General features: G+C 59.1%; 1 protein-coding gene across 2 annotated transcripts in view; it reads right to left on the bottom strand.

Annotated features, from left to right (window-relative positions):
- Window positions 1–22271, bottom strand: part of GNG4 (G protein subunit gamma 4) — a 34351-nt gene that overhangs the window by 10124 nt on the left and 1956 nt on the right. Inside the window, exons 1-3 of one of the 2 annotated variants that reach the window (XM_036235609.1) lie at window positions 12180–12756; window positions 11145–11247; window positions 7272–7379 (exon numbers count right to left, since the gene is read on the bottom strand). In XM_036235609.1, coding sequence (XP_036091502.1) covers window positions 7272–7370 — 99 coding nt within the window. In that variant the 5' untranslated portion in view covers window positions 7371–7379; window positions 11145–11247; window positions 12180–12756. Of the gene's footprint in view, window positions 1–7271; window positions 7380–11144; window positions 11248–12179; window positions 12757–22271 lie in introns of those variants that run through there. The other variant, XM_036235608.1, reaches the window with a different exon arrangement.

Genomic DNA, 22271 nt, shown 5'->3' on the forward strand with positions numbered 1-22271 from the left:
CAGCTTTATTTATTTTCCAAAGTGCCAGCAATTTCTAGCGACATTTATTAATAATCTGTTCTCCACTGACATGAAATGCCATCTGGATCACAGCAGTTCCTAACACACTGGGGTCTATTTAGAAACTTCCTTGTCTGTTCCATTGATCTGTCTGTTCCTAAAGAAGTGTCATAAATCTTTAAATACTATAATTTTATAATACATTTTAATACCTGGGAAGAAAGTTCTACAAAATTTCATTGAACACATACACTCCTTCAAAAAAAAAAAAAAACTTCCTGGATACTCTCCCACATTGACTCATTGAATGGAATTTTAATAATTTAGTATTCGCTTTCTCCAAAAAGGTAAATTGAATTTTGGTTAGATTTGCACTCGATTTATATATTAATTTCAAGGGAACAGATATTTTTGCAATATCGACTCTGCCTATTCAAGAACAAGGTACCGCTGCAAGTCTTCTTTTATGCTCTTTGATGTTTTGACTGTTTCAAAAAAATACATGTCTGACACATTTACATACGGCATTCTCAAAATCACTTCCATTGTTGAAGAGATAGTTTAAAAAATTACTGAGGCTGACATCCATTCCCTACCATTGTCACCATTAATTTCATTGCATTATGGTCAAAGAATGTGGTGTGAACCATTTTTACTTTTTAGAATGTACTGAAGCGTTCCATGAGCGGTGCTTATGGAAGAGTGTTCTTGGTAGTTTCTGGATAAAATTATACATATGTATGTAAAATATGTTATATGTACATATATTATATACATTTATACATAAATGACACACATATGCACACATATATCTCAGATCAAACTTTAGTTCATCTAACAAGGACTGAGAAAGATATACGAGGCCCTCACATGACTTGCCCATTTTTCCTGACATTTCTTCGTATTTTGCATTGTGTATGTTTTTTGGCATTGTGTATTTTTTATATAATTAGATTACATGGTAAGACTATGTTCGGCATCCTAAGAGACTGCCACACTGTCTCCCAGAGTGGCTGTACCATTTTGCATTCCCACCAGCAGGGAGGGTTCCTGTTGCTTCACACCTGTGTCAGCCTTAGATCGCTTCAGCTTGCGGAATGCTAACCATTCTAATAAATGTGTAGTGGTATCTCATTGCTGTTTCAATTTGTAATTCTCTAGTGACATATAATGTCGAGCACCTTTTCAAATCCTTCTTTACTATCTGCATCTTCTTTGGTGAGGTGTCTGTTCAGATCTTTCGCCTTTTAATGCGGTCGTTTTCTCATTGTTGACTTTTTAGAGTTCTTTGTATATTTTGGATACCAGTCCTTTATCAAATATGTATTTGCAAAGATTTTCCCAGTCTATGGCTTGTCTTTTCATCCCCTAAATAGTTCCTTTCACAGGGAAGTCTTTAATTTGAATTAATCATCAAATATTCCTTCATGGATTATGCTTTTGATGTTGCATCTAACAACTCATTGCCAAACCCAAGGTTACCTAGATTTTCACCCATATTATCTTCTAGAAGTTTGAAAGTTTTGCCTTGTAGGTTTAAGTCTATGATCCATTTGGTTAGTTTTTTTATGCAAGGTGTAAAGTCTGCGTCTAGATCGTTTTCAGCATGCGGGTGTCTAGCGGCTCCAGCACCGTCTGTTGAAAAGACCGTGCTTCCTCCATTGTGCTTCTTTGTCAAAGATCAGTTAACTATATTTACGTGGGTCTATTTTGGGACTATGTATTCTGTTCTATCGATCTATTTGTCTATTCTTCTGTCGGCATCACTCTGTCATGATTACTGTAGCTGTGCGGTAAGTCTTCAAGTCAGACAGAGTCAGTCTTCTTTGTCTTCTCTTTCAATATCATGCTGGCTATTCTGAGTTTTTTTGCCTCTTCATATAAAGTTAAGAATCATTTTGTCAACATCAATAAGATAACTTGCTGGGGTTTTGATTGGGATTGTGTTGAATCAATAGATCAAGTTGGGAAGATTTTATTAATATCAAGTCTTCCTATCCATGGACATGGAATATCTCTTCATTTAGATTTTTGATTTGTTCATGATTATAGTTTCTCTTATATAGATCGTGTATATATTGCATTTATCTGGTGTACTTTGCCTATCCATTTACATTCGGCCTGAGTCACTTTATTTTAGGTTAATGTCTAATGCAAAACATAGTCTGTTTTTTAAATGAAATATGAGAGTCTAAATTAGTTGTTCCCCTTAGGACTCATCGTTAAGATGGATATATTTGGCATTGCTTCTGTTCTTTTATTTTTCCTTTTTAAAAAATTTTTACAATCTCTTTTGTGTTCTAGTTTATGATTTCCTTCCATGTGGAAAACTATTTGTAACATATAAGATGCAAGAAACTGTTACTCATCAATAAGAAAAAGCTAAGTACCACAACAGAAAATTGGGCCGGTAGGGAAAAGCAATTCACAGAAGAATTTAACATATGAAATTAGTTTAACCACAGTAAGAGTCAATAAACATATGTTAAAATGAGATATCAATAATAATAATAATAATAATAAGCTATCAACAATGAAGAAATGGTGTGGCATAGAAGTAAGAATGAGTCTCAGGAGCCAGACTCCCAGTTCTGAGCTCTGAGCTGCCACCACCTCCTCGCTGCCTGTTACTTGGTCTCTAGGGACCTCAGTTTCCTCCTTTGCAAAGCGAGAATGGCAGCAGTACCTGCTCACTGCAGTTAAGGTGCCCAGCCGATGAAAACTGTGATGAGAATTGAGAGAATTGAATAGAGATTGTTCAGAACAGCGGATAGTAAGCACTCAGTAAATGTTCCCCATTATTATTGCTATTATTATCTATGATCCATCAAATCGGTACGGCTTAACGAAAGGCATTGGGAAGGGAACGGGGAAACAAACACTTCACATTGCTGATGTGAGTATAAAAATTGGAACCACATTTCAGAGGAAAATTTGATATTGATTCAAATGGTTCAGAATATAATCTATCCTTTGACCAAAGACGTTTTGGTGTGTAGGAATTTATCCCAAAGGAACGATCAGATATGCAAATTTTATCTACCATTGTGTTTGCCGCAGTTCTTTAAAAAATAATATTGAAAAATTGGAAATAATGGAAATGTTCAAGGATAGAGGACCTGTTAAATAAATTATTGTGCATCAGATGATGGAGAAAAGAAATATTAAAAATGGCATTTTGGGAGGGTACCTACTGACCTGGATATATAATCACAATGTACTATTCGATGATCAATCGGGTTGCAAAAAAGTAATAAGTGTACATTATAACCATAACTTTATAAAAATAAAAATATGTGAACAGCAAGATAGTAAAACACGAACATGTACTGGTTATAGATAGTTTAAATTTTCTTCTTTATACTTTTCTGGTTTCCAAATTTTCTGAAATTCACAAGTACCATTTTTATGAGGAGAAATAGCATCATTCTCAAAACCAGAATTAAAGCTCCCGCAGAGGGCTCCTGCATGCTCACCCTCCCACTTCGAGCTGCCGCCGCGTCCGCCTCTTTCCCCGGGCAGCCTGCGCATCTCCGACTCACTCTCATGTTTATGGTTAAAAACATCGAAACAGAGTAAGCGGAGCGTATGTAAGATGGATCTTGAAGACTTTTAAATTCAATTTTTGTGCCCTGGTGTACCTTGTCTAAAATAGTTTTTGATCACGTATTTTCTTGTCTTGTAAAAACGCCAAATTATAAAACCTCAGTGTCAAAGAGGAAATGGGAATGTTCCTTTTATTTCCTAATGCTGTTTCCCTTTTTCAAATGATATTTTCCAAATCTTCCGTGTTATGGTGAAGGACTGGGAATGACCGTCTTCCTCTGTCACGGTGTCCTCTCCAGGGCCTTTCTGCAACAGTCCTCTGTCTCGACGTCCATGGCCGGCTGTCCCGTGGGACCTCTTCTTCAGCACGGCCATGGCCTGCCCTCACCCCTTACCGGTCTGCAGGCTAATACAGCACAGGTTGCTCTCCTAGTCAGCAATCAGCAGGGGAGGCTTGGCTGACACCATCTTTGCCCCGTGGCAGTCTCCGAGGGACTGTCAACACACGCCACAGCTGTGAGTGGCCCGCCTCAGGCCTTGCCGCAGACGAGGGAGACCGGCCCTATGTTGCTTGGCCAATTTTCCTGGCAAGTCTGTCTGTTTCCTGGTCCCCGGCTGAGGGCTACTAGTTTGCTCAAGGTTGTCTGCCCCCTTCCAGAGCTCACGTGGATTGGCCCAAGGTCAGCAATTCCCCTGTCCTCTGGGGCAGCAGAACCAGGCACCCTGAGGGGCGCCTAATGGAGAGGTGGCTCCCAGAGGTGCTGCTGTGACCTCTGTGCCCCCGCTGTGGGATGGCGCCTCTTCAGCCGATGCCCCTCTGGTGGCACAGGCCAGCAATGGAGACCTCCTCTTCCTCCCCCCCTTCCTTCTCCTCCCCCCTCCCCTCCCCCTCCCCTCCCCTCCATCCCTCTTTTTGCTGCTGGCCGCCTGCCATGTATTTTCCACTGGGTGCAAGGCACAGGGTCACTGGGCGTCAGGAAGCTTGCGTGTAATAGCACGGCAAAGGGGCCCTCTCAAGTTCCTTTCGGTGTTTTGCTGTTTTGATACTGAAGAACCTTCTGCTTGCTGTGGCTGCCTAGTCTATGGGATGGGGGAGGGGGTGGTCACTCAGGATGGGAGCCCCGCACGGGCTCTGCTCGGCTGGCCACCAGGCTGCTTCCTTGTGGCTTCTGGGGCCCAGTCACAGGGGATCAGGCTGCTGGAGGCCTGGGGAGAATGTGTGCTCTGGGGACTCCGACACTGGCCAGGAATGGGAGCGTGGCCTTCCCGAAACAGCAGCCCGCCCACCGGTGACCCGGGTCAGCCTTGGGAGATGGGGTGGTGGACGATGATCTGGTGGGAACCTCGCGGGTACCCCTGGCGGGCCCGGCATCCATCACAGGTGGCGGGCGGGGCAGAGGAGCCCGGGGAGGCCGCTCCCCCACGGAGGGGCACCGGCCACTGCGAGACCTGCCGCCTGAGCATCCAGCTGTGTTCGGCGCGTGTCCAGCGAGATTGCTCGGCAGAGCCTCCTGTCTGTGAGCGATGCGGTGGGCGCCCCTTCCCTGGGGACCGAGTTCCTGCAGCGCCTTCCTTTAGTGAGCTTTACTCCTTTTTTAGGGTCCTGGGTATTATTTCACAAGCCTCTGCTTTGGGGGAGGCCACACGGGCTCTCTGAATCCCGGGGAGCAGGCAGGCCCTTGGGGGAGGTACGGGACGAACACTGAGCCAGCGAAGGTGGGGGAGCCGGACGGCCGAGGTGGGTGCGGGGGGCTCTGGACCCACTGTGTGGGCGTGGGGACTGGCTCTGGGCCACGTGGGGGCACAGCCGCCCTCCCTTCTTCGCCCCCATGTTTTCGGGGGGCAAACAGGACCCGAAAATGATGGTGGGTGTTTCGGTCGCCTCCTTCTCCGGGAACTGCCCAGACCTCTCGAAGTTTGTATTATTCCTTTTCCTCACTTTTGCGACGCCCAGATGCAGTTAGCCTTTCCCAGCTCCCCCACTCAGAGCCCCTCCATCCTCCTGAGCTGCGCACGCCCTCCTGCCTCCCTGCTGGACCCCGCTGGGAGGACGGCGAACCCCACGGCCCTCGCTGGGGGATCCTCCGCGCGAACCGGCATGCTGCCGCCTGCGAGCCGGCCCTGCAGGCTCGGAGCCGGAGTTATTCCTCCCGTGCGCTCCTCCCTCCTCCCGTGCGCTCCTCCCTCCTCCCGTGCGCCTGCGCGTCCAGCTGTTTCCCCCGCGGCTTGCTCCGCCCCCTCTCCGCCCGCCCTGTGGACACCTGCCTTCTGCACTGTCCCAAGCGGCCTGTCCTGTCCTCTTCTCCCTCATCTGCGCCTGGCCTTCCCCGCGCAGTCTGCGTGACTTCAGGGAAGTCTACGAACGGCTCCCCACCTTCCACGAGTGTCCCGGGCCCCCTTTTCCTTCTTCCTCCCCTGCAGCGACTTCCCGCTCACCGAGAAAGCCCCCTGTCCTTAGGGTCCTCGATGGCTCGCGTCCCTGGCTTTCCGCCTCCTGACTGTATTGTCTGGATAACTGATGTCGATGCACACCTTTTTCTTTGCCGAGAGTCGCGCCAAGTAGATTTTTCCGCCAGACACGCTGATCCCTGAAGTGAGGGGTGTCGGGTGCCTAAACCCGTGTGCGAGCCTCACGCCCACTAGGACCAACGGACGGGAAACAAGGCGCGTGAGCGAGGACGCTGGCGCCCCGCGCACTGCTGGGGGGGGGGGGCAGGAAAAGGCTGAGACCGGTGTGGGCACCGGCCTGGCGTCTCCTCCAGCGGCTGAGCACAGAGCCACCGCGGGACGCAGGGTCCCCCTTCCGGCGCCCGCCCGGAAGGTCGCAAGCACCTGCCCGCCCGGTCCGCCGCGGCGCCGTTCACGGCAGCTCGCAGGCGAAGCACCCAGGGGCCCGTCCACAGGTGAATGGGTGCGATGCGGCCGTGAGAGGGCATGACAGTCGGGCACACGCGACAGTGGGGACGAGTCTCGAAGACATGCGCCAGGCGAAACCAGCCAGACGCAGAAGGACAAACACCGCGCGTTGCCCGGCCGCGAACGGGGGTGTCCAGAGCAGGCGAGGCCAGGGCGCCGGGCGCCGCGGGGCGCGCGCGGGGTGCGCGCGCTTCACCGGCCGCGCCTGGGAGAATGGAAAGTTCCGGAGGCGGCTGGTGGTGACTGACGGCTGCACTATACGGTGAATGTGCTTAATGCGCCTGAGTTACATACTTAAAATGGTTAAACTGGTAAAGTGCGTTATGCGTATTTTATCATAATTAAAAAAAACTAAAGAAATGTTCACGGTTGTGTGAGCAAGAAACACCCGAGCGCATTGCTGCGGCCCCGCAGGGCGGGTGCTGGGGTCGCTGCGCCCCGACAAAGGTGCCGGCTGTGGCCGAACCGACGTGGCCGTCGCTGGCTGGCTCCACGTCCGGGAGGCCCTCTGAGGGACCTCGAGCCATTTCCACGACAGTCCCCGCTGGGACCGCCTACCCCGCTGGGAACCATCCGAGCGACAGACGCGCCTGGCGTAGCGCGCATGCGCCTCGGGTGCCGTGCGGAGCCCTTCGCCTGTGGGGACTTCTGGGGGGGTGGCCCGCGGGCACTCGGAGCCCTGGGGCGAGCGCTTGCTTGTAAATGTCACAGCAGCGGAGCGGCGGGTGCCCTGCTGGGTGACATGCTCTCCAGGCGGGCTGTTTGGTGGCGTGTGGGCTGGGGGGTAGGGCAGGGGCGGCGGGGCCTACCTTCACCCTGTCCATGCAGGCCTCCATCTTCAGCTGCTCCACGGCCTTCCGGGCCTGGGAGATGCTGGTGGTGCTGTTGCTGGACACGCCCTCCTTCATCCTGCGGCCCTGGAACAGCGAGCGGAGGCGTCGGGGTGCTGCTGCTCTGGAGGCGAGGCTGAGCCCTCCGTGTCCCCCCCTCCAGCACCCACAGCGTCTCCATCCGGCCGGGGCACGTGGGAGCACCTCCCCCTTCCCCCAAGGAGAAGGAGTGCGCCCCCGGCCCCCGGAGGGCCCACGCTTCTGTCTGGAAAGACTGTCTCCGCCTGGGGAGGGCGGGCAGGAGGTCACAGAGGCCCCAGGCCAGTCCACCGCCCCTGCGGCCGCAGCTGTAAGCTGTCCCTCGTCACCTTACAGCGCTTTCTTAGGGATTAGTCATTTCCCCACACATTTGCCCATTCATTCCTCCAGCAGCTCATGAAACCGGCAAAAAGGAGACTTCAAGCCACTAGTGCGAGGTCCCGCAGCCAGACTGTGGACTCAGCCCCAGACTCTGAGCTCGGACCCAGCCCAGGGCTGTCCCTGTGGTCTTCTGCGGCCTCGCTGGCCATCGGGGCTTCAAGCACACGTCTCCTGGGATAAAAACCCTGTACTAGGAATTTAAAGCCGGCTGTCATTCCAGAGTTTACAGACTTTGTGCTGGGAGTTTGTTTTTACACAATGGTGCACAAACACACAGCCTCACACACACACACACACACACACACACACACATGCAGAAATTTGCTTTTTCAGAAGGAACAACTTCTCCTGGACGAGACAGGAAACGATGCCACACGACTGACCAGCCACAGACAGCCGAGCCACTGACTGTCTGGCGAGAAGGCTCAGGCCGCAGAGCAGCTGACCCATCTAACAGAAACGGCTCAGGGGACGCCCAGTCGTGCCCAGTCGTCCAAGCCTGAGGGCTGGGACGGGTCACATAGGTGACCACGGCTTCCCACGGCACAGACTGAGGCGTGAGAAGGCTCGGCCAGCGTCTTGCTGGGCAGGACACACTCCGAGTTTTTTCCCCGCACACACCAGCCCTGTGGCCCAGACGAGGCGTGACGGCAGCTTCATTTGTCCACAGGCGACGTTTGAAAAATAAGTTTGTTTTAAGACACAGATCAGCCATCTAAGGCAGAGTGTGTTCCTACCTTGGTTGGGGACTTTTACTGAACAAGTAGAGAAGGAAAGTCGTGAGGAGCTGGGGGTTTTGAAACCTGGGGGAGCAGCCACCGACCCCCACGGCAGAGATGCGCATGTGTGTCCAGGTCTGAGTGTCCCTGTGTGCGCCCACCCTGCGCCAGTCTGCACGTGTGTGGCTGCCCCTCAGGGGAGGTGCGTGCTGTGTGTCTGCAATTCTGTGTCCCCGCGAAAAGGAGACAATCTCGTTCCCAACCGTCCCCAGCCTGACGCATGTGAAAAGGGTCCTAAAACCACTGCCCTGAGTGCCCGGCCCCCACTCCCCACTCTCCCCCCGAGAAGCGGCCCTTCTCGTCCCCATCACTGACTCTGGGCTTCAGGAGCTGGAAGTGGGGGGCACAGGGATGGCTGAGAAGGCCGTGAGCCCGGGACCAGCACGAGGCTCTGTGGCGTGCGCGGGCGTGGGGAGCGCGTGCGCGCACGGAGAAGGCCGCGCCGGACGCCCGGACCCGGGGGGGGGGGGGGCTGGCCGCGCCCGCAGCCCCTGACCCCGCGGAGCTGCCTCCTGCTCTCCCCCGGGGCGTTTGCACCCCCACCCCACTGCGCGGGAGGGGGCCCGGGCGCTCGGCTCACGAAGAGGCCCCCGTGGGGCTGCGTGCTCCTCTTGGTGCGGGGTCCCGTCCTGGTAGGCCCTCCACCCCCTCGTCGCCACCGCCTGGTGCCCTCCACGTCAGGCCACTTCAGTCCACGGCCAGGAGGGCGGCGCCCGCTGTCCCGCGCTGGGACCTTCCTCGTTCAGCCTCGAAGCACCGCTTCGCCCAGGGCAGCGTCCTCAGCGCTTCCCGGCCCGTCGCTCGCACGGGCCACCTGTGCGGCGTGTCCCAGCACGGCCGTCACCTTCTCCCAAGACCCGTCTTCCTTCCTTTGTCCCTAAAACCCGACATCGTGTCATCCAACTCTGACCTCTGTCCACCCACGCTGAAGGCTGCTGAGCGTGCTGGAGAACCCCCAAACGCTGGAGCTGGTGCCCCGAGAGCCACTGCCCGGTCTCGCGGGTCCTCAGGCCCCGCCGCCCCCTCCCGGCTCAGTCCTCAGGTTCTCACCTCAGGATGTCGCCCTGTCATCCCGCGTGCATGACCTCACTTCCGCTGGACGGAGAGAGGCCCACTCAGGGGGACCCCCCTGAACTGCCCCGCCCCCGCCACTCCCGCGTCCACTGCGCCCTCACTTCCGCTCCTGCAGCCGCTGCTCCTCTGCCCCGGGGCCCACACTGGCCACCACAGCTGCCCCCGAGCCGCTGCCCCAGCCGGCAGGGCCACCTGCTGCTCCAGGGGCTGAGGTACCAGGCTCCCACCTCCCCGCCTCCCTTGCCGTGGGGCCAGAGAGTTGTCCCCACCAGCGGGGCACGCGGGAGTCTGCGGGGCACTGCAGCGAAGGCTTTTCTTCCTGGTGGACACGAGAGGAGAGACCCCCGTCTTTAGCTGCCTGACTCAGTCTCGTGCTGACCTCTGGGGACTGCCCTGGGGCGGTCAGGGCACTCACGGGGAGACTGACCTGGAGCCCTGAGCGGGGTGACCCTCGACACTGCGAGCACACACGCCTCGCAGCGCGGGCCGTGCGCGTGGGCCGCCAGTCACTGGGGGGGGGGGGGGCTCCTCCCTCCCCGAGGCTCATCCTTCACGTGGTGACCCGCGCCCCCCCGCGGCTCTGCCCACCGCTCACCCCGCGTGCCCCGTGACGTCCCTGCCCCCGATGCCTTCCCCTTAGCACGTTCGAGTATATTTATGAATTCTTCCTCACCTTAGAACAACCCCCGCCAACAAAACAGAACCCCCCGCCCCCCATTTCCACTCTCGCTCAGGAAGGCAGCCCCTGAGAAACGAACGCAGAGATGCCGTCGGTAGGAACTGAGCAAGCTCTCCTGGCTGCGCGGAAAGAGCCTGCCCCACCCCCAGGCCTCTGCTCACCGCCCCCACCCCACTGACCGGGGCCACTGACGGGGCCACTCTGAGTGCAGGCGGTGGCGCTGCCTGGGCCCGGAGGAGGGAGTGGTTTCGCCACCAGAAGTAAAGACCAGCGAGCCTTTGGAAGACGCGAGCCCACGGAAGCTTCCTGAAGCCTGCCGTCCCCGCTGGGCCCGCCGCCCAAACGACCCCTCTGCCCTTGGGGACTGTCCGGACACCGCGCCCATCTGTGGACGGGTGGACGCCCCTCTCCGCGCTGGCGTGCGCGTGAGCATCCCCCCGCGACCCCAGAGGACGAAGGGAATGGGGGACAGATGGAGACGGAGCGAAGGTCACGCCCCGGAGACCGCTGGGCAACTCGCCCGGCCCCTGGCTGTCGAGGAGACAATAGCTCCGGGGACGGGCTCTGTCACCTCTGGGTCAGACGCACACGGGTACACACCACACAGACGGGTCCACGGCAGGTTCCCACGGGGGGGAGGCACCCCGTGGTGTGAAACTCAGTAAACAGCGTGGGGGGCGGGTGTGTGAAGTGGGCCAGCTGCAGGCTGCTGACCTGACCTGACTCGGGACACCGCGGTCCGGCCAATGACAACTGCTGAGGGGACAAAGTGCCGGGGTGAGGACCTGGCCGCACGGGAAGGGCCCTGGCGGCTCAGCCCCACACGGGCCCACATGTCGCTGCTGCTGAGACCCGGGCTCTGCGGGATCCGCTCCTGGACGGGGTCTGTCACTTGCTTACCTGCTGAGGTGGCACGGGACTGGGCAGGGGACCGGCTGGCGACAGCAGCTGCGGGCAGTCGTCAGGCAAGAGGCTGGTTCAGGGCTCCTGCTTCGAGGCTCACCTGAAATCACAACAGGACTGAGCTGACATATGAGGCAGAAGCCAGGTGGCCCCCGGGTGGCCCAGCCCCGCAGCGTCCTCTCCTGATGCTCCGCAGCTGTCCCTGGAAGCCTGGGGACTCTCGCATCAGAGCACAGGGAGGCGGGGGGGGGGGGGCAAAAGGCAGAGAGAGAAGAGCCCGGGTCCACATGGAGCAGAGCAGGGCCGTCTTGAGGCCACAGGTCCCCGGCCTCCCAGACACACCGGCCCTGGCCCGCACACGCCTGGTGGCCATCCCACCTCCGGCCAGACTCTGCCGAACAGAAACGGATGTTTTTGTTATTATGAAAAGACACGGCGGGAAGGAATTCAGGGCACGGGAGGCAATGCCCCGGCCAGAGGCAGAGGAAGTGCTGAGCTGCACCAGGCAGCTGGCGGGGTTGGGGGGTGAGGTGAAGCCTTCTCAGGCGGGGAAGGGGGCTGGCGAGACCCCAGAATAAAGTGGCCTGGAGCCTGGGGCGGAGGGGCACAGCGGCAGCCCTGGGTTCTGTGCCCAGGCCCAGCTGGGTAGGGCCGCCAGCCTCAAGGGCCGTGCCTAGCTGACGGTGGGGTCTCACTGGTCGCCGGGCACACAGATGCCTCCAGGACCAAAAGGGCACCTGTCCCAACACCCTGTTGCTGCGTAAGTTCTGGGGGACCCTGTGAAGCAGGGGCTGAAGTCCCTCGCCAGACAGCAGGATGCATGCTTCAGTTAAAGTCGAGTCACAGAAAATCAGAAGGATCACCTTTCCTCACATCTGAATCGGTGGACAGATTCCCTAGCCAGCTCCCCGTCCCGAGCGAGCCAGGTCCCTGTCCTGAGCGAGCCACCTCCCTGCCCCAAGCGAGCCAGCTCCCCATCCTGCAGCAAGCCAGGTCCCCATCCCGAGTGAGCCAGCTCCCCGTCCCGAGCACCTCAGGCAGCTGCTTCCTTCGCTCGCATCAGAGTCCTCTGCCTCCTTCGATTCGGGGCGACCACGGGTCCTGGTCGAGGGCGCCCAGCCACAGCATCTCACCTGGCTCACCAGCCGTTGGTCGCCAGGCTGCCTCTTTGAAGGTTACTTCCTCGGGGTCTCTGGGACTGACCCCAGAGGTGGGGCCACCCTCAAATTAATCGCCCCATGAGCCCACGGACTGAGCAGGGCTGGGCTCCGAGCAGCTCCCCTCTGAACAAAAGTGGCATCTGCTCTCCTTGGAAGTGATGAAGTAAGACACCTGCCTGGTTTTTCACGCAGCGAGTTAATCAGTAGACAGGTGAGGCTGACGTTTTATAAGGCAAGACAAACAGAGACTCAGATAAAGCCATTATTTTATTTTTGACCACATTGAACATAATGGCTCAATTAATTCTTCTGAAATGTCAGTTACAGAGACTTTTTAAAAACTTGGTACCCAACTTTCTCCATATAATATTCAAAATCATCCAATTGCAACCCAGCCCGAGTCGGCTGCCTGAGTTTACCGTGAGGCGCCGGGAACACTCCACTATCAGGCTTTTGCTTCTACTATCCCGACCCCCCCACCCCTACCACCCACACACACTTAAAGCCGCCTCGACCCACCTTCCGGGCAGCATTCAGGCTCTACCGCCCGCTCGAAAAAAGCTGTCTTGAGCCGGCCACTTCCGTTTCTATGACCCTTCTGGGCTTCTCATGTCCTCGCCGCACTAGACCTCGGAATCATGCTCAAATGACGTGACTGCTGCTTCCTCCTTTCCAGAGGGCCTGCTCTTCTGAGGGCAGAGAGTCCGTCAGGTTCAATTTTATACGCTCAGGGCCCCTCGCAAAGGGTTTTCCACGCAGTAGATATTTAATGTAAACTGAATCGAATGCAAAAACAATGGACAAGCAAGCAAACAAACAACCCCGCACCAACTCCTGCCTGAGCTAATGCCACAGAGGCAGAAATGTTGCGGCTTCCGCAGAGGTTCGAATACGTCGGCTGCAGGTTCCAGGTCTCGACAATTGTTCTGAAGGGCGCGTTTATTTCCAAATGGAATCGGCCCAGTTTTTCCCTTAATTACGTGACCATTATAAAGATCTCTACAGGAAAATATAAAGTTAAAGTTGCCTTGCGAGTTCATTGTCATTTCCGTAACATGTTGAAAATTTCTGTTTATGTCCTTTCTCTCTTTATTCCGTGAAAACGACATACACAGCAGCTCCAACAATGGCTGCTTTCACGGAGGAGGAGGTTCAGGCCATCGAGGGCGGGAGGAGGATGGGCTCACGGGACTATCTGCTTAGCCCCTTTGGGGCGGTGACGACCACATCTTCCAAGTCCGTGCACCGGTCGGGCTGGAGTGACCCCTCCTTGCTGGGGCTGGTCTCGGTGTCCCTGCAGTGGCCTGGCCGCACGCGCCTAACAAGGCCTGTGGACAGAGGGACGGCGAGATGACTGACAGGCACCGCGGTGGCATCTGGCAGCAGTGGCGCTGTGTTCAGAGGCCACGGGGAACTCGCCACACGGGCCCGGCCCCAGCCTCCGGAGCCATCTCCATCCTGCCTTGGAGCAAAGCCCGTCCGGCTGCTGCGGAGGCCGTGAACCTCCAGCGACTTCACAGGAAACCTTCCTCCTGCTGAAGACCTCAGAGCTGGCTCCTGTTTCTTGGAACGCGCGTGAGGTGTTCTTAAACTAGGGCTGGGCGCGACAGCTGCGTCAGGGACTGGCCCCTGCGCACGTCCGTCCATCTGTATGGACACCGGTCTGGCCACCCGTCTCTGGTTCTTGCCCCAGGCTACCAGGGAGTGGCTGGGATCCGCCCTCTGCAGGGCTGTGGGGCCGCGGGATGGCTCCTGGACATCGAAGGCCCACTACCCACGGAAACATCAAAGAACATAACGTGCACCGGGCGGCGAGTGGCACGGGACGTCGCAGGGGCCTGGGGACCCAGGCGCAAGGACAGCAGGGAGAACTCGGGAGCTGTGGCGCCGTCTTTGCCACACTGCGAGCCGCGCCTGCCGCAACCCGTGGCCACGCGGGGCCACGCCGCCATGCAGCAGCTCTGCCAGCCACTGCCTGTGCCCTGCGACAGTGTGAGTCTCGTCCAAACCGCCCTGTGCGACACTCACGTCAGAGGCCCAGGGTGGCAGGCACCGCCTCCCGCAGGGCAGGGTCCCGGCACGTGAGAGGCGGAGTGTGCACACGCCCCGCCACCTACTTCGGCACTTGGGAGGGGCACCTCTGACCGGGAACCTGGCACCCCATTCCTTGAGAGGGTGTTTTGGGTACATTTTTTTTTCATCTTGAGAGGCAAAATAATGCAATAGGAAGTGTAGCAGCCACTTCCGTCCGCGCTGTGTGCGCTTTGGCCCAGTTGTACTCCTGGGCCTTAGCTTCTCTCAGGAATGGGGAGCAGGTTCCCGCCTGCGCCTGCGCCTCTGCCAAGGACAATGGGCGAGACGCGGATGCTCCAGTGGGCGGGGCGTGGATGCTCCAGTGGGCGGGGCAAGGACGCTTCAGTGAGTTGTGCACGAATGCTTTGTGGACAAGACGCTGATCAAATGTTGGCTGCTCCTCCTTGGAAAACCTCAGCTCCGCCTGTAAAGTACTTGGAATGTAAATTAAGAGGACATATTTGGGGTGGTTTCAGGTAATGTGTTTAACATTTTAAAAAGCTTAAACTACTGCCCCCAAATTCCTCTGACCAGTCATGTCAGGCAAAGGCGGAAGGATCAGGGTGCTTTATATGTAAGAGTAACAGAATTGGAACGAATGAAAGGATTACGAGGTGGAAAGAGATGTTTGAAGACAGGCGGATGTTAAAAGCATACGGATGCCGTGCTAAACCAGCCCAGCCCCGCCCTCTTCACTACCTGGCCAGGGAGGCAAAGGTTTGGGTCAGCCGATGGTTCAGTCTGCACCTGGCGCCAGGCATAGCTGGGTGAGCAGGGCCTGGGGAGCGGACCTCTGACCCTGGGGGACGCTCACAGATGGATATGGGCTTGAGCAGACCTCCAAACAGGAGCACAGGCTATGGGGACCACCCCTCCACTGACCGAGAAGGGCCCCCAGGATTCGGGCTCCCGCCTGCATCTTCGTCTTCTGAGGCTCCTGGTCTCCCCGACAGGCTTTGGTGCCCCGAACGTCTGCTTCTCTGTCCCTGGCAGGCAGGAGAGAGGCCAGAAGGGGCCAGTAGGGCAACTGGAGCCAGACCCCTGAATTCAGAATCCTGGATCTGTTCCTCACCCGCCATGTGCCTTGGGGCACATACTTAACCTCTTTCTCCAAATGCAAAACGGGAAGAGAAACCGTTGCATCAGTTCATATTGATCTTTATAGCGGCAGGAGCTTATCTTACGGTTTGGCAGCTCTGGGCCAGCTGGTTCCTTGTTTCCGCTTCCAGCTGCTGCTCGTGCGGCCAGTGGCCCCTCCTCCGCCTTCGAAGCCCGCATGCCAGCATCTCCCAAGTTCTTTGGCAATGCCGTCCTCCTAGAAGGGCACTTGATGACATGGGGCCCACCCTATAATCCAGCATAGTTTTCCCATCTTGAGATTCCGAGAGTAATCCCCTCTGAATGCTCCTTTGCTCTTCAAGGTGACATGTTCGCAGGTTCCAGGCATGAGGGTGTGGCCATTTTGGGGGCTGTTATTTTTTCTACCATAACAGTTGTCACAGAATAACTAATATAATATGAAACACTTGGGAGCCTGGCACATAGCAAGGACTCCATAAATGTCAGCTCTGATTTGCTCGAGCAGAAACCTTCACCTTGGGAGGTTTTCGCCACTCCACAGCTCGGCCCCAACCCTTTCCTCTGGCTGAATCCTGAGGCCTCCTTCTGGAAGCTTCCCTGTGGAGCCCGAATGTCCAGGGCTGAGGCCAGAAGCAGAAGTTTGAAAAACCGCCCAAGTGGTCCTGCCATGCAGCCAGGTCTGGGAGCCGCTGCTGGGGCTGCCTGCGGTTACAGACAGACTGCGCTACAGATAAACGTTTCCCAAAGCGGCGTGTAGCGCGGGGAGGGACGGCCGGGCGCCCTTCGCCAGGCACTCGCCGCCGACCCGAGGCGGGCACGTTCCAGGGCCCCCAGTGGGCGCTGAAGTCACGGACGGCACTGACCCCTGCGTATACTGTGTTTTTTATGCACAGAAATTGCACAGACATTTCTGTAAACGAAGCACTGTGGCAAATCCGAACTCAGTAGCATTATCCCTCTGGCACTTGGGGGCCACCGCTGAGTAAACAAAGGTGACCTGAGCACAGCAGTGTGACGCCACGACGGCGGATCTGGTCACGGAGGTGGCTGTGCGACAAGCGGGCGGGCAGCCCGTGCAGGTAAAGACGCTGGCGGGGGGAGGGTTCCCCGCCCCGCCCCACCGAGGGACAGTTCACGCCTGGGGCATGGAGCGGGAAGGTAGGCGCGCGCCTCAGCATGCTAGCAGAACAGCGTGCCACCTAAAACTGATGGACTGTTGACTTCTGGGATTTCCCACTTTTAATATTTGGGACCTCAGCAGACCGTGGGCGACGACAACCGTGGAAAGCGAAACCGCGGCCGGGGGGGACGAGGACGCAGGGAGCCGGCCTTGGCGAGCCGCCCCCCCTACCCGCCCGGCCCACAAGCTCTTGGTAGCTCTCGTTAGCCCCAGAGCTTCGAGACGTGGGGGTGTCTGGCCCAGCCTCCCGGGGGCCCCTCTGGACAGTCCGGTCAGGGCTCCGTCCCCCTTCGGCCTCTGCCTGGCGCCTGCTCCATCGGGAGCCCAGCCTCTGGGTTGGAGGCGCATCCACGGAACGGTCCGGCTGTTTGGTGCGGGAGAGCTCTGGCCTGTGTGTCACTTTGCTCGGAGCCGCTTCCTCTGCCCTGAGTCGTGCTACCAAACGCTCTCTGGGGACGCGGCGGGAGGAGGCTGAGGGAAACAGCCTGGCCCCGGCGCGGAGCACAGCTGAGCAGACGCCGTCTCCACGTGCCCGGTCGAAACCCGCTTCCCAGTAGATGGGGGCACTTCGGTCCCCGAACCCTGGGTCGGGCCGGCAAGGCCTGCGGTCAGCGGCTGGCTACAACCTGCCACCTCCCCCCCCACTCCCCGCCTCCCTCCGCCGTTATGCTCCTCAGCACTTACTCCCTGTCCCCGTGTTTCTTTATCAACCTCCTCATTTAAGTCGCTTTTGACTTGCTGTTGTCTTGTCGCTGGTCTGACCCCTCCCCCAAAACGCAACTCCTGCGAGGGCCGAGGGCGCCTTACCCCGCGCTGCCTGCTTTGGGCTCTGCACAGACGGCGAGGAACTGGGAGGCAAAGGGGGACCCACCGGGGGCGCCTCCCGGCGGCGGCTCCGGGAAGGCCGGCCGGCCAGCACCCCAGTCTGAGCTGCCATGGCTACCACAGGGCAGGGCCCGGGCTGGCCCTTCTCCTTCGGGCCACCAGAGCTTGGGGGCAGGCAGAGGGGGGCCACGGGGCTCAGGGAAGATGGGAAGCAAAAACCCACCCGCTCCCCGAGGCTGATGAGCGCCACCCGACGTCTGCGGGTCGTGGGGGGCGGGAGGCAGGGGCAGCCTCAGCCCCAACCCGCCAGTGTTAGGGGACCCAGCAGCACGAGCCGGGGCAGAGCTGTGGCTGCGGGACCGGGCGGGGTGAGTCACCTTCGAGCGCGGGCGGAGGGTCTGCGCTGGCTGCCGCTTCGCAGGCACTGGCAGCCGAGCAGCCCCGGGGACTGCGGGTGGGGGACCCTTCCCGGGACCTCAACGCGCAGAAGCCTACGTGAGAAAGGGGGTGATCTTACGGAATAATTTGTTCTGCCCCAAACTTGATGCCTGCTCTTTGGAGCCTCCCTGCTGCGCCTGCCACGCCTCGGGGACCCGGGGCCTGCGGTCGCCCACCCCGTCCCTTCACGGGGCGCCAGCGACTCCTCCTCTGCCTCCAGCTGGATTCCTGCTCCACCCGGAGGCCGCGTGCTCACCTGGCGGGGGGACCCCACTCCGACCCCCCCACTCCCGGCTTGCTCCTCTGGGCCCCCAGACGCCTGCCGGTCCCCTCCTGCTCCCTTCCGGCCAGGCAGCAGTGCTACGACAGGAGGGGAGACCACAGCCCCCCCACCCCACCCCCCGCCAGCTCTCCCTGCCTCCCTCTCCTGCCCCCCTCCTGCGACCTGCACACAGGGCATCGGAGGCCACGGTGAGGCCCGAGACACCCTGCGTCTGCTCGCCGGGCCCCGGGCCCCGCACGCTCAGGACGGACCCTTCCACGTGCCCCTCATGCATCTTGTCACCTGGCTCCCTCTGCCTTTTCTGCTCTGGCCCCCACCCCGCCCCCACCCGCCCCCACCCACAGCTCTGAGCCTTTGCACTTGCTGGTCCCGCGCTTCGGAAGCCCCTTCTCATTTGTCTGGATTGACAAATCCTGCTCAGCCTCCCAGGGCCCCTGAAGACCTGACGGCTGCCCCCACTATAGACAGGCGTCACGGCACCGGTCAGGGGTGGGGAGCTGATGGACACACATATTCCCTCCGGACCCTGAGCTCTGCGAAGGGCTCCGCGTCCTGCCCACCCTGACGTCGTCGGCGCCTGAAGTACGTGCTCGGTTCGCCGGTGCCCGTCACCCGTTCCATAAACAACGTCTTAAAACATACAGTTTCCACACAGGCGACTGCTTTCAGCAAGACACGTGCGGGGAAAAGTCCCTGCATCGTGCCTGGCAGCAGCAAGGAGCTGGAGAACCGGGCACGGGCCCACCACGCCGGGGGCGGGTCACGGTGAGGACCCAGAAGGCCGGGACGCAAAGCCCACAACAAAGAAAATTTGTTTCTTAAAATTGTGCCTGGCTCCAGGCCAACGATCAGTTTACTTCAGACACTGTTTGCTGTACCGAATTCTAGCATGAGGACAGGGCTTGGAGAGAACCGGGGGAGCTTGGAGGGGTGGCAGCCGCTGGCGGGCTCGGAGAAGCTGGGCCTGCGGGCCGGTTCCCCGGGCCACACACAGCGCTTTGCCCCGCGGCCTCCTCACAGCCCGGAGGTGCGGACAGGACAGCAGCAGCTGTGGGCACCTTAGCTGCTGTGTGGAGAGAGCCCGTTCTCCACGGCCAGCCACGTGGGGGGCAAACGGTGCTGAGACACCCACCCCCAGGGAAGTGGGGGGCGGCCGCTCGGAGATGGAGACAAGGTGGGGTGCACAGCAGGGCCTTCCCAGACCCAGAGGTCCGGGCGAGCAGAGACTGCAGGGACCTTGTCCCTGTCAGATGAAGAAGAGAGCTAATGATGAAAGGTGACCAGTGGACCCACTTCGCCTCGTCCTAGAGAGAGTTCGGAGGCCGACGCCACCGTCGGGTTCCCTGTGCTGCTCGCTGGAGGCTCGAGCTGAGTCGGGCGCTGTCCCAGACTGGAGCGCAGGAACTAAGCCGAAGCGCGGCTGTTTGCGCTGGTTCGGCAAACCGCGGCCCGGGGCTCCAGCCGCTGCGGGGAGAGGCCGGCGGGCGGCAGCGGACGCAGCGAGGCCACCCGCGGGCATCTGGACGCAGCGAGGCCACCCGCGGGCATCTGGATGCAGCGAGGCCACCCGCGGGTACCTGGACCCCGACTAGTTTGAGCTGCAAGCAATTAAGCAGCAGCGGACACAGGAGGAACTCCGGGCCTCCCCTTTCTGCCTAGAAGCAGGGCGGGAATGCCCCTCTGTGAAGGGGCACCCCTCCCTCTTCCATCCCCCACGTCACTGGGGGGCGGGGGGGAGAAAGCGGCACGCACGCGGTCCGCACGCACGACCTCACCGGAATGACCCTTACCTTCCTCGAGTTTCCCCCCCCCGCCCCCACTGCACAGCTACCTTCCCACAATTCACCGGCCCCGGACGCTCAAAGCCCCCTTTTGTGTCACTTTCCCAGGCTTCCGTCACTGCCTTCGCTCGGATGGCGCATGCGCTCTCCAGCCCGGCCCCGCCTTCGCGCCCCCCCTCTCCTGGGAAGCTCCTGTGGGCCTGCGGCTTCCTCCTGTTCATCTCGCCCGTTGCCAGTTTAATTCACAGGCCCCAGGCACGAAACCTAAGAGAGTAAAGGAAAAGTGCCCCCCCCCCAGTTTTCAAGGGTGTGCACGGCAGGTACCCAGAGTGCCCCCCACCCCACCCCCCACCCTGCCCCCGCCAGGCTGGACAAACACTGCAGAGGACGACACCAGTTCTCGGGCATGCCGGGACCCTCACACGGAGGAAAGACGGGAGGGCGGAGGCCACTGCGACAGGGGGCCCCACAGGTAAGAAGGGGGTCCTCCAGCAGCAGAGATGCAGTCTGTGAGGGTCCTGGGCGGCCAGAGGCCACCCCCCCACACACTGAAGGGGTATCAGGGGGAGAACATAGCTCTTCCCAAGGTGAATCAGTGATTTGACCCTGGATGCAGTCACGTGACCTGGAAGCAGACCTCGAGGTGCGCCGTGCACGTGGTGGGCGGCCGGCAGGTGCGGGCGGTCCCAGCCTGTGCTGCTGCCGGACCTCTGCCCGCCTCCCGCCCCCATCGCCTCCAGGTGCCTGACCCCCCTGGGGGCGGAGTCCCAGCACAAGCGCCTCGACTGCCAGCCCCGCCTGCTCCCCTCCCGCCCCGCCTGCGCCCCTCCCGCCCTGCCTGCACCCCTCGGCCCTGCCTGCACCCCTCGGCCCTGCCTGCGCCCCTCGGCCCCGCCTGCGCCCCTCGGCCCCGTCTGCGCCCCTCAGCCCCGCCTGCGCCCCTCTGGCCTGGTCTGCGCCCCTCGGCCACGTCTGCCCCCCTCCGGCAGTGTCAGCCCGGCCACAGAGCCCGCTCCCCCCTGTGGAGAACCGCTGCTGGCAGCGGCCTCCCGCGTCGCTCCGCTGTCCCCTCCCAGGTGTCCCTTGCCCTTCCCGTCCTGTCCTTCTACGTCTCCTGCCCGGGCCCGCATGCTGCACGTGCTCGCGTGATGGGAGAAGCCAGCACAGGTGCGCTCGGGGGCGGGGCTCTCGCGGGCACACCTGCGAGTCTCAGACACGGTTAACGACGCCCTTCGTCCCATGGCCACGGCCCGGCTCCTCCTCGGTTGGCGGTGGCGCGGGGAGGGGCGCGGGAGAAAACCGGACGCGAGCGCAGGACGGCGCAGTGCGGGGACGGGGCGCTGTCGCTCCGCGGGTGGGAGCCTTCGTGGGCGGGGAAGCGACGCGGGCCCCGAGGGGTGCTGAAGTCTTTCCGCGCCTTTGACCTTCCTCAGCCTCGCAGCACACGGCCCACTAGAGACCCACGCCGGGACGAGGGACGAGCACATCCGCACATCCCGTCCTTCGGGGACGGAGCGTGCGCACAGGCCCGGGGCGGGCCGCACACACGGCACGTCTCTTTCCACGTCGCGTGTGTGCACGGTTTTCCTCGGTCAGTACAAGGCAGCGGGCCGACCACCCACCGTGCTGGAAGAGTCCCTGACAGAAGGCGCGGTCTGCGACGCCTTTGCAGGTGTGCTGGGCGTTACCGAGCCCAGCCTGTGACGTGCCCGCCCCGCCCCGGCCGCGGGCACCTGGGCTGCTCCCGGCCGGCCCTCCCCAGCTGGACCCTGACCCGAACCTCTGCACTTCAGGGCCACTGGCTTCTCCGCAGCCACACGCACCTCCTCAGCCCGCTCCGCGTCCACCCCGCCTTGGACTCGCGCGCACTCCCGCCCGACGAGAAAGGCCACGGCGGCCGAGGTCCGTCAGGACCAGTGCTGCACGCCGGCTGCCCTCCGACCTGACCGGAGCCCCCGTGAAGTGATCTGGAACGTTCCAGCCTGGGTGTCGGACTCACCTCTGAGCCCCCACGGTTTTTCCTGCAGTTTTTAATTCAGCATTTCTTGCCTCCACTTCCTTCCCCAAGTGTAAATTTCATTTGTATTTCTTTTTGCTTCTGATCATTTCAGAGACTTGGTTTAGCCTTCACATGGTTTTAACCAGCCAGTTGAAACCTTCCGGCGGTGTTACGCGAACGTCTGTGTATTACAGTCGACCACCCCGTTTTTCTTTTTCTGACACTCAGCCTCTCCGATTTCCGATTACAATGCCCTGGCTGGCTACTGTTGAAAGGATATTTTATAGTGTTTTTGGTGTATTAAA

This window comes from Rousettus aegyptiacus, unplaced genomic scaffold (assembly GCF_014176215.1).
Source record: "Rousettus aegyptiacus isolate mRouAeg1 unplaced genomic scaffold, mRouAeg1.p scaffold_m13_p_18, whole genome shotgun sequence".
NCBI lineage: Eukaryota > Metazoa > Chordata > Mammalia > Chiroptera > Pteropodidae > Rousettus > Rousettus aegyptiacus.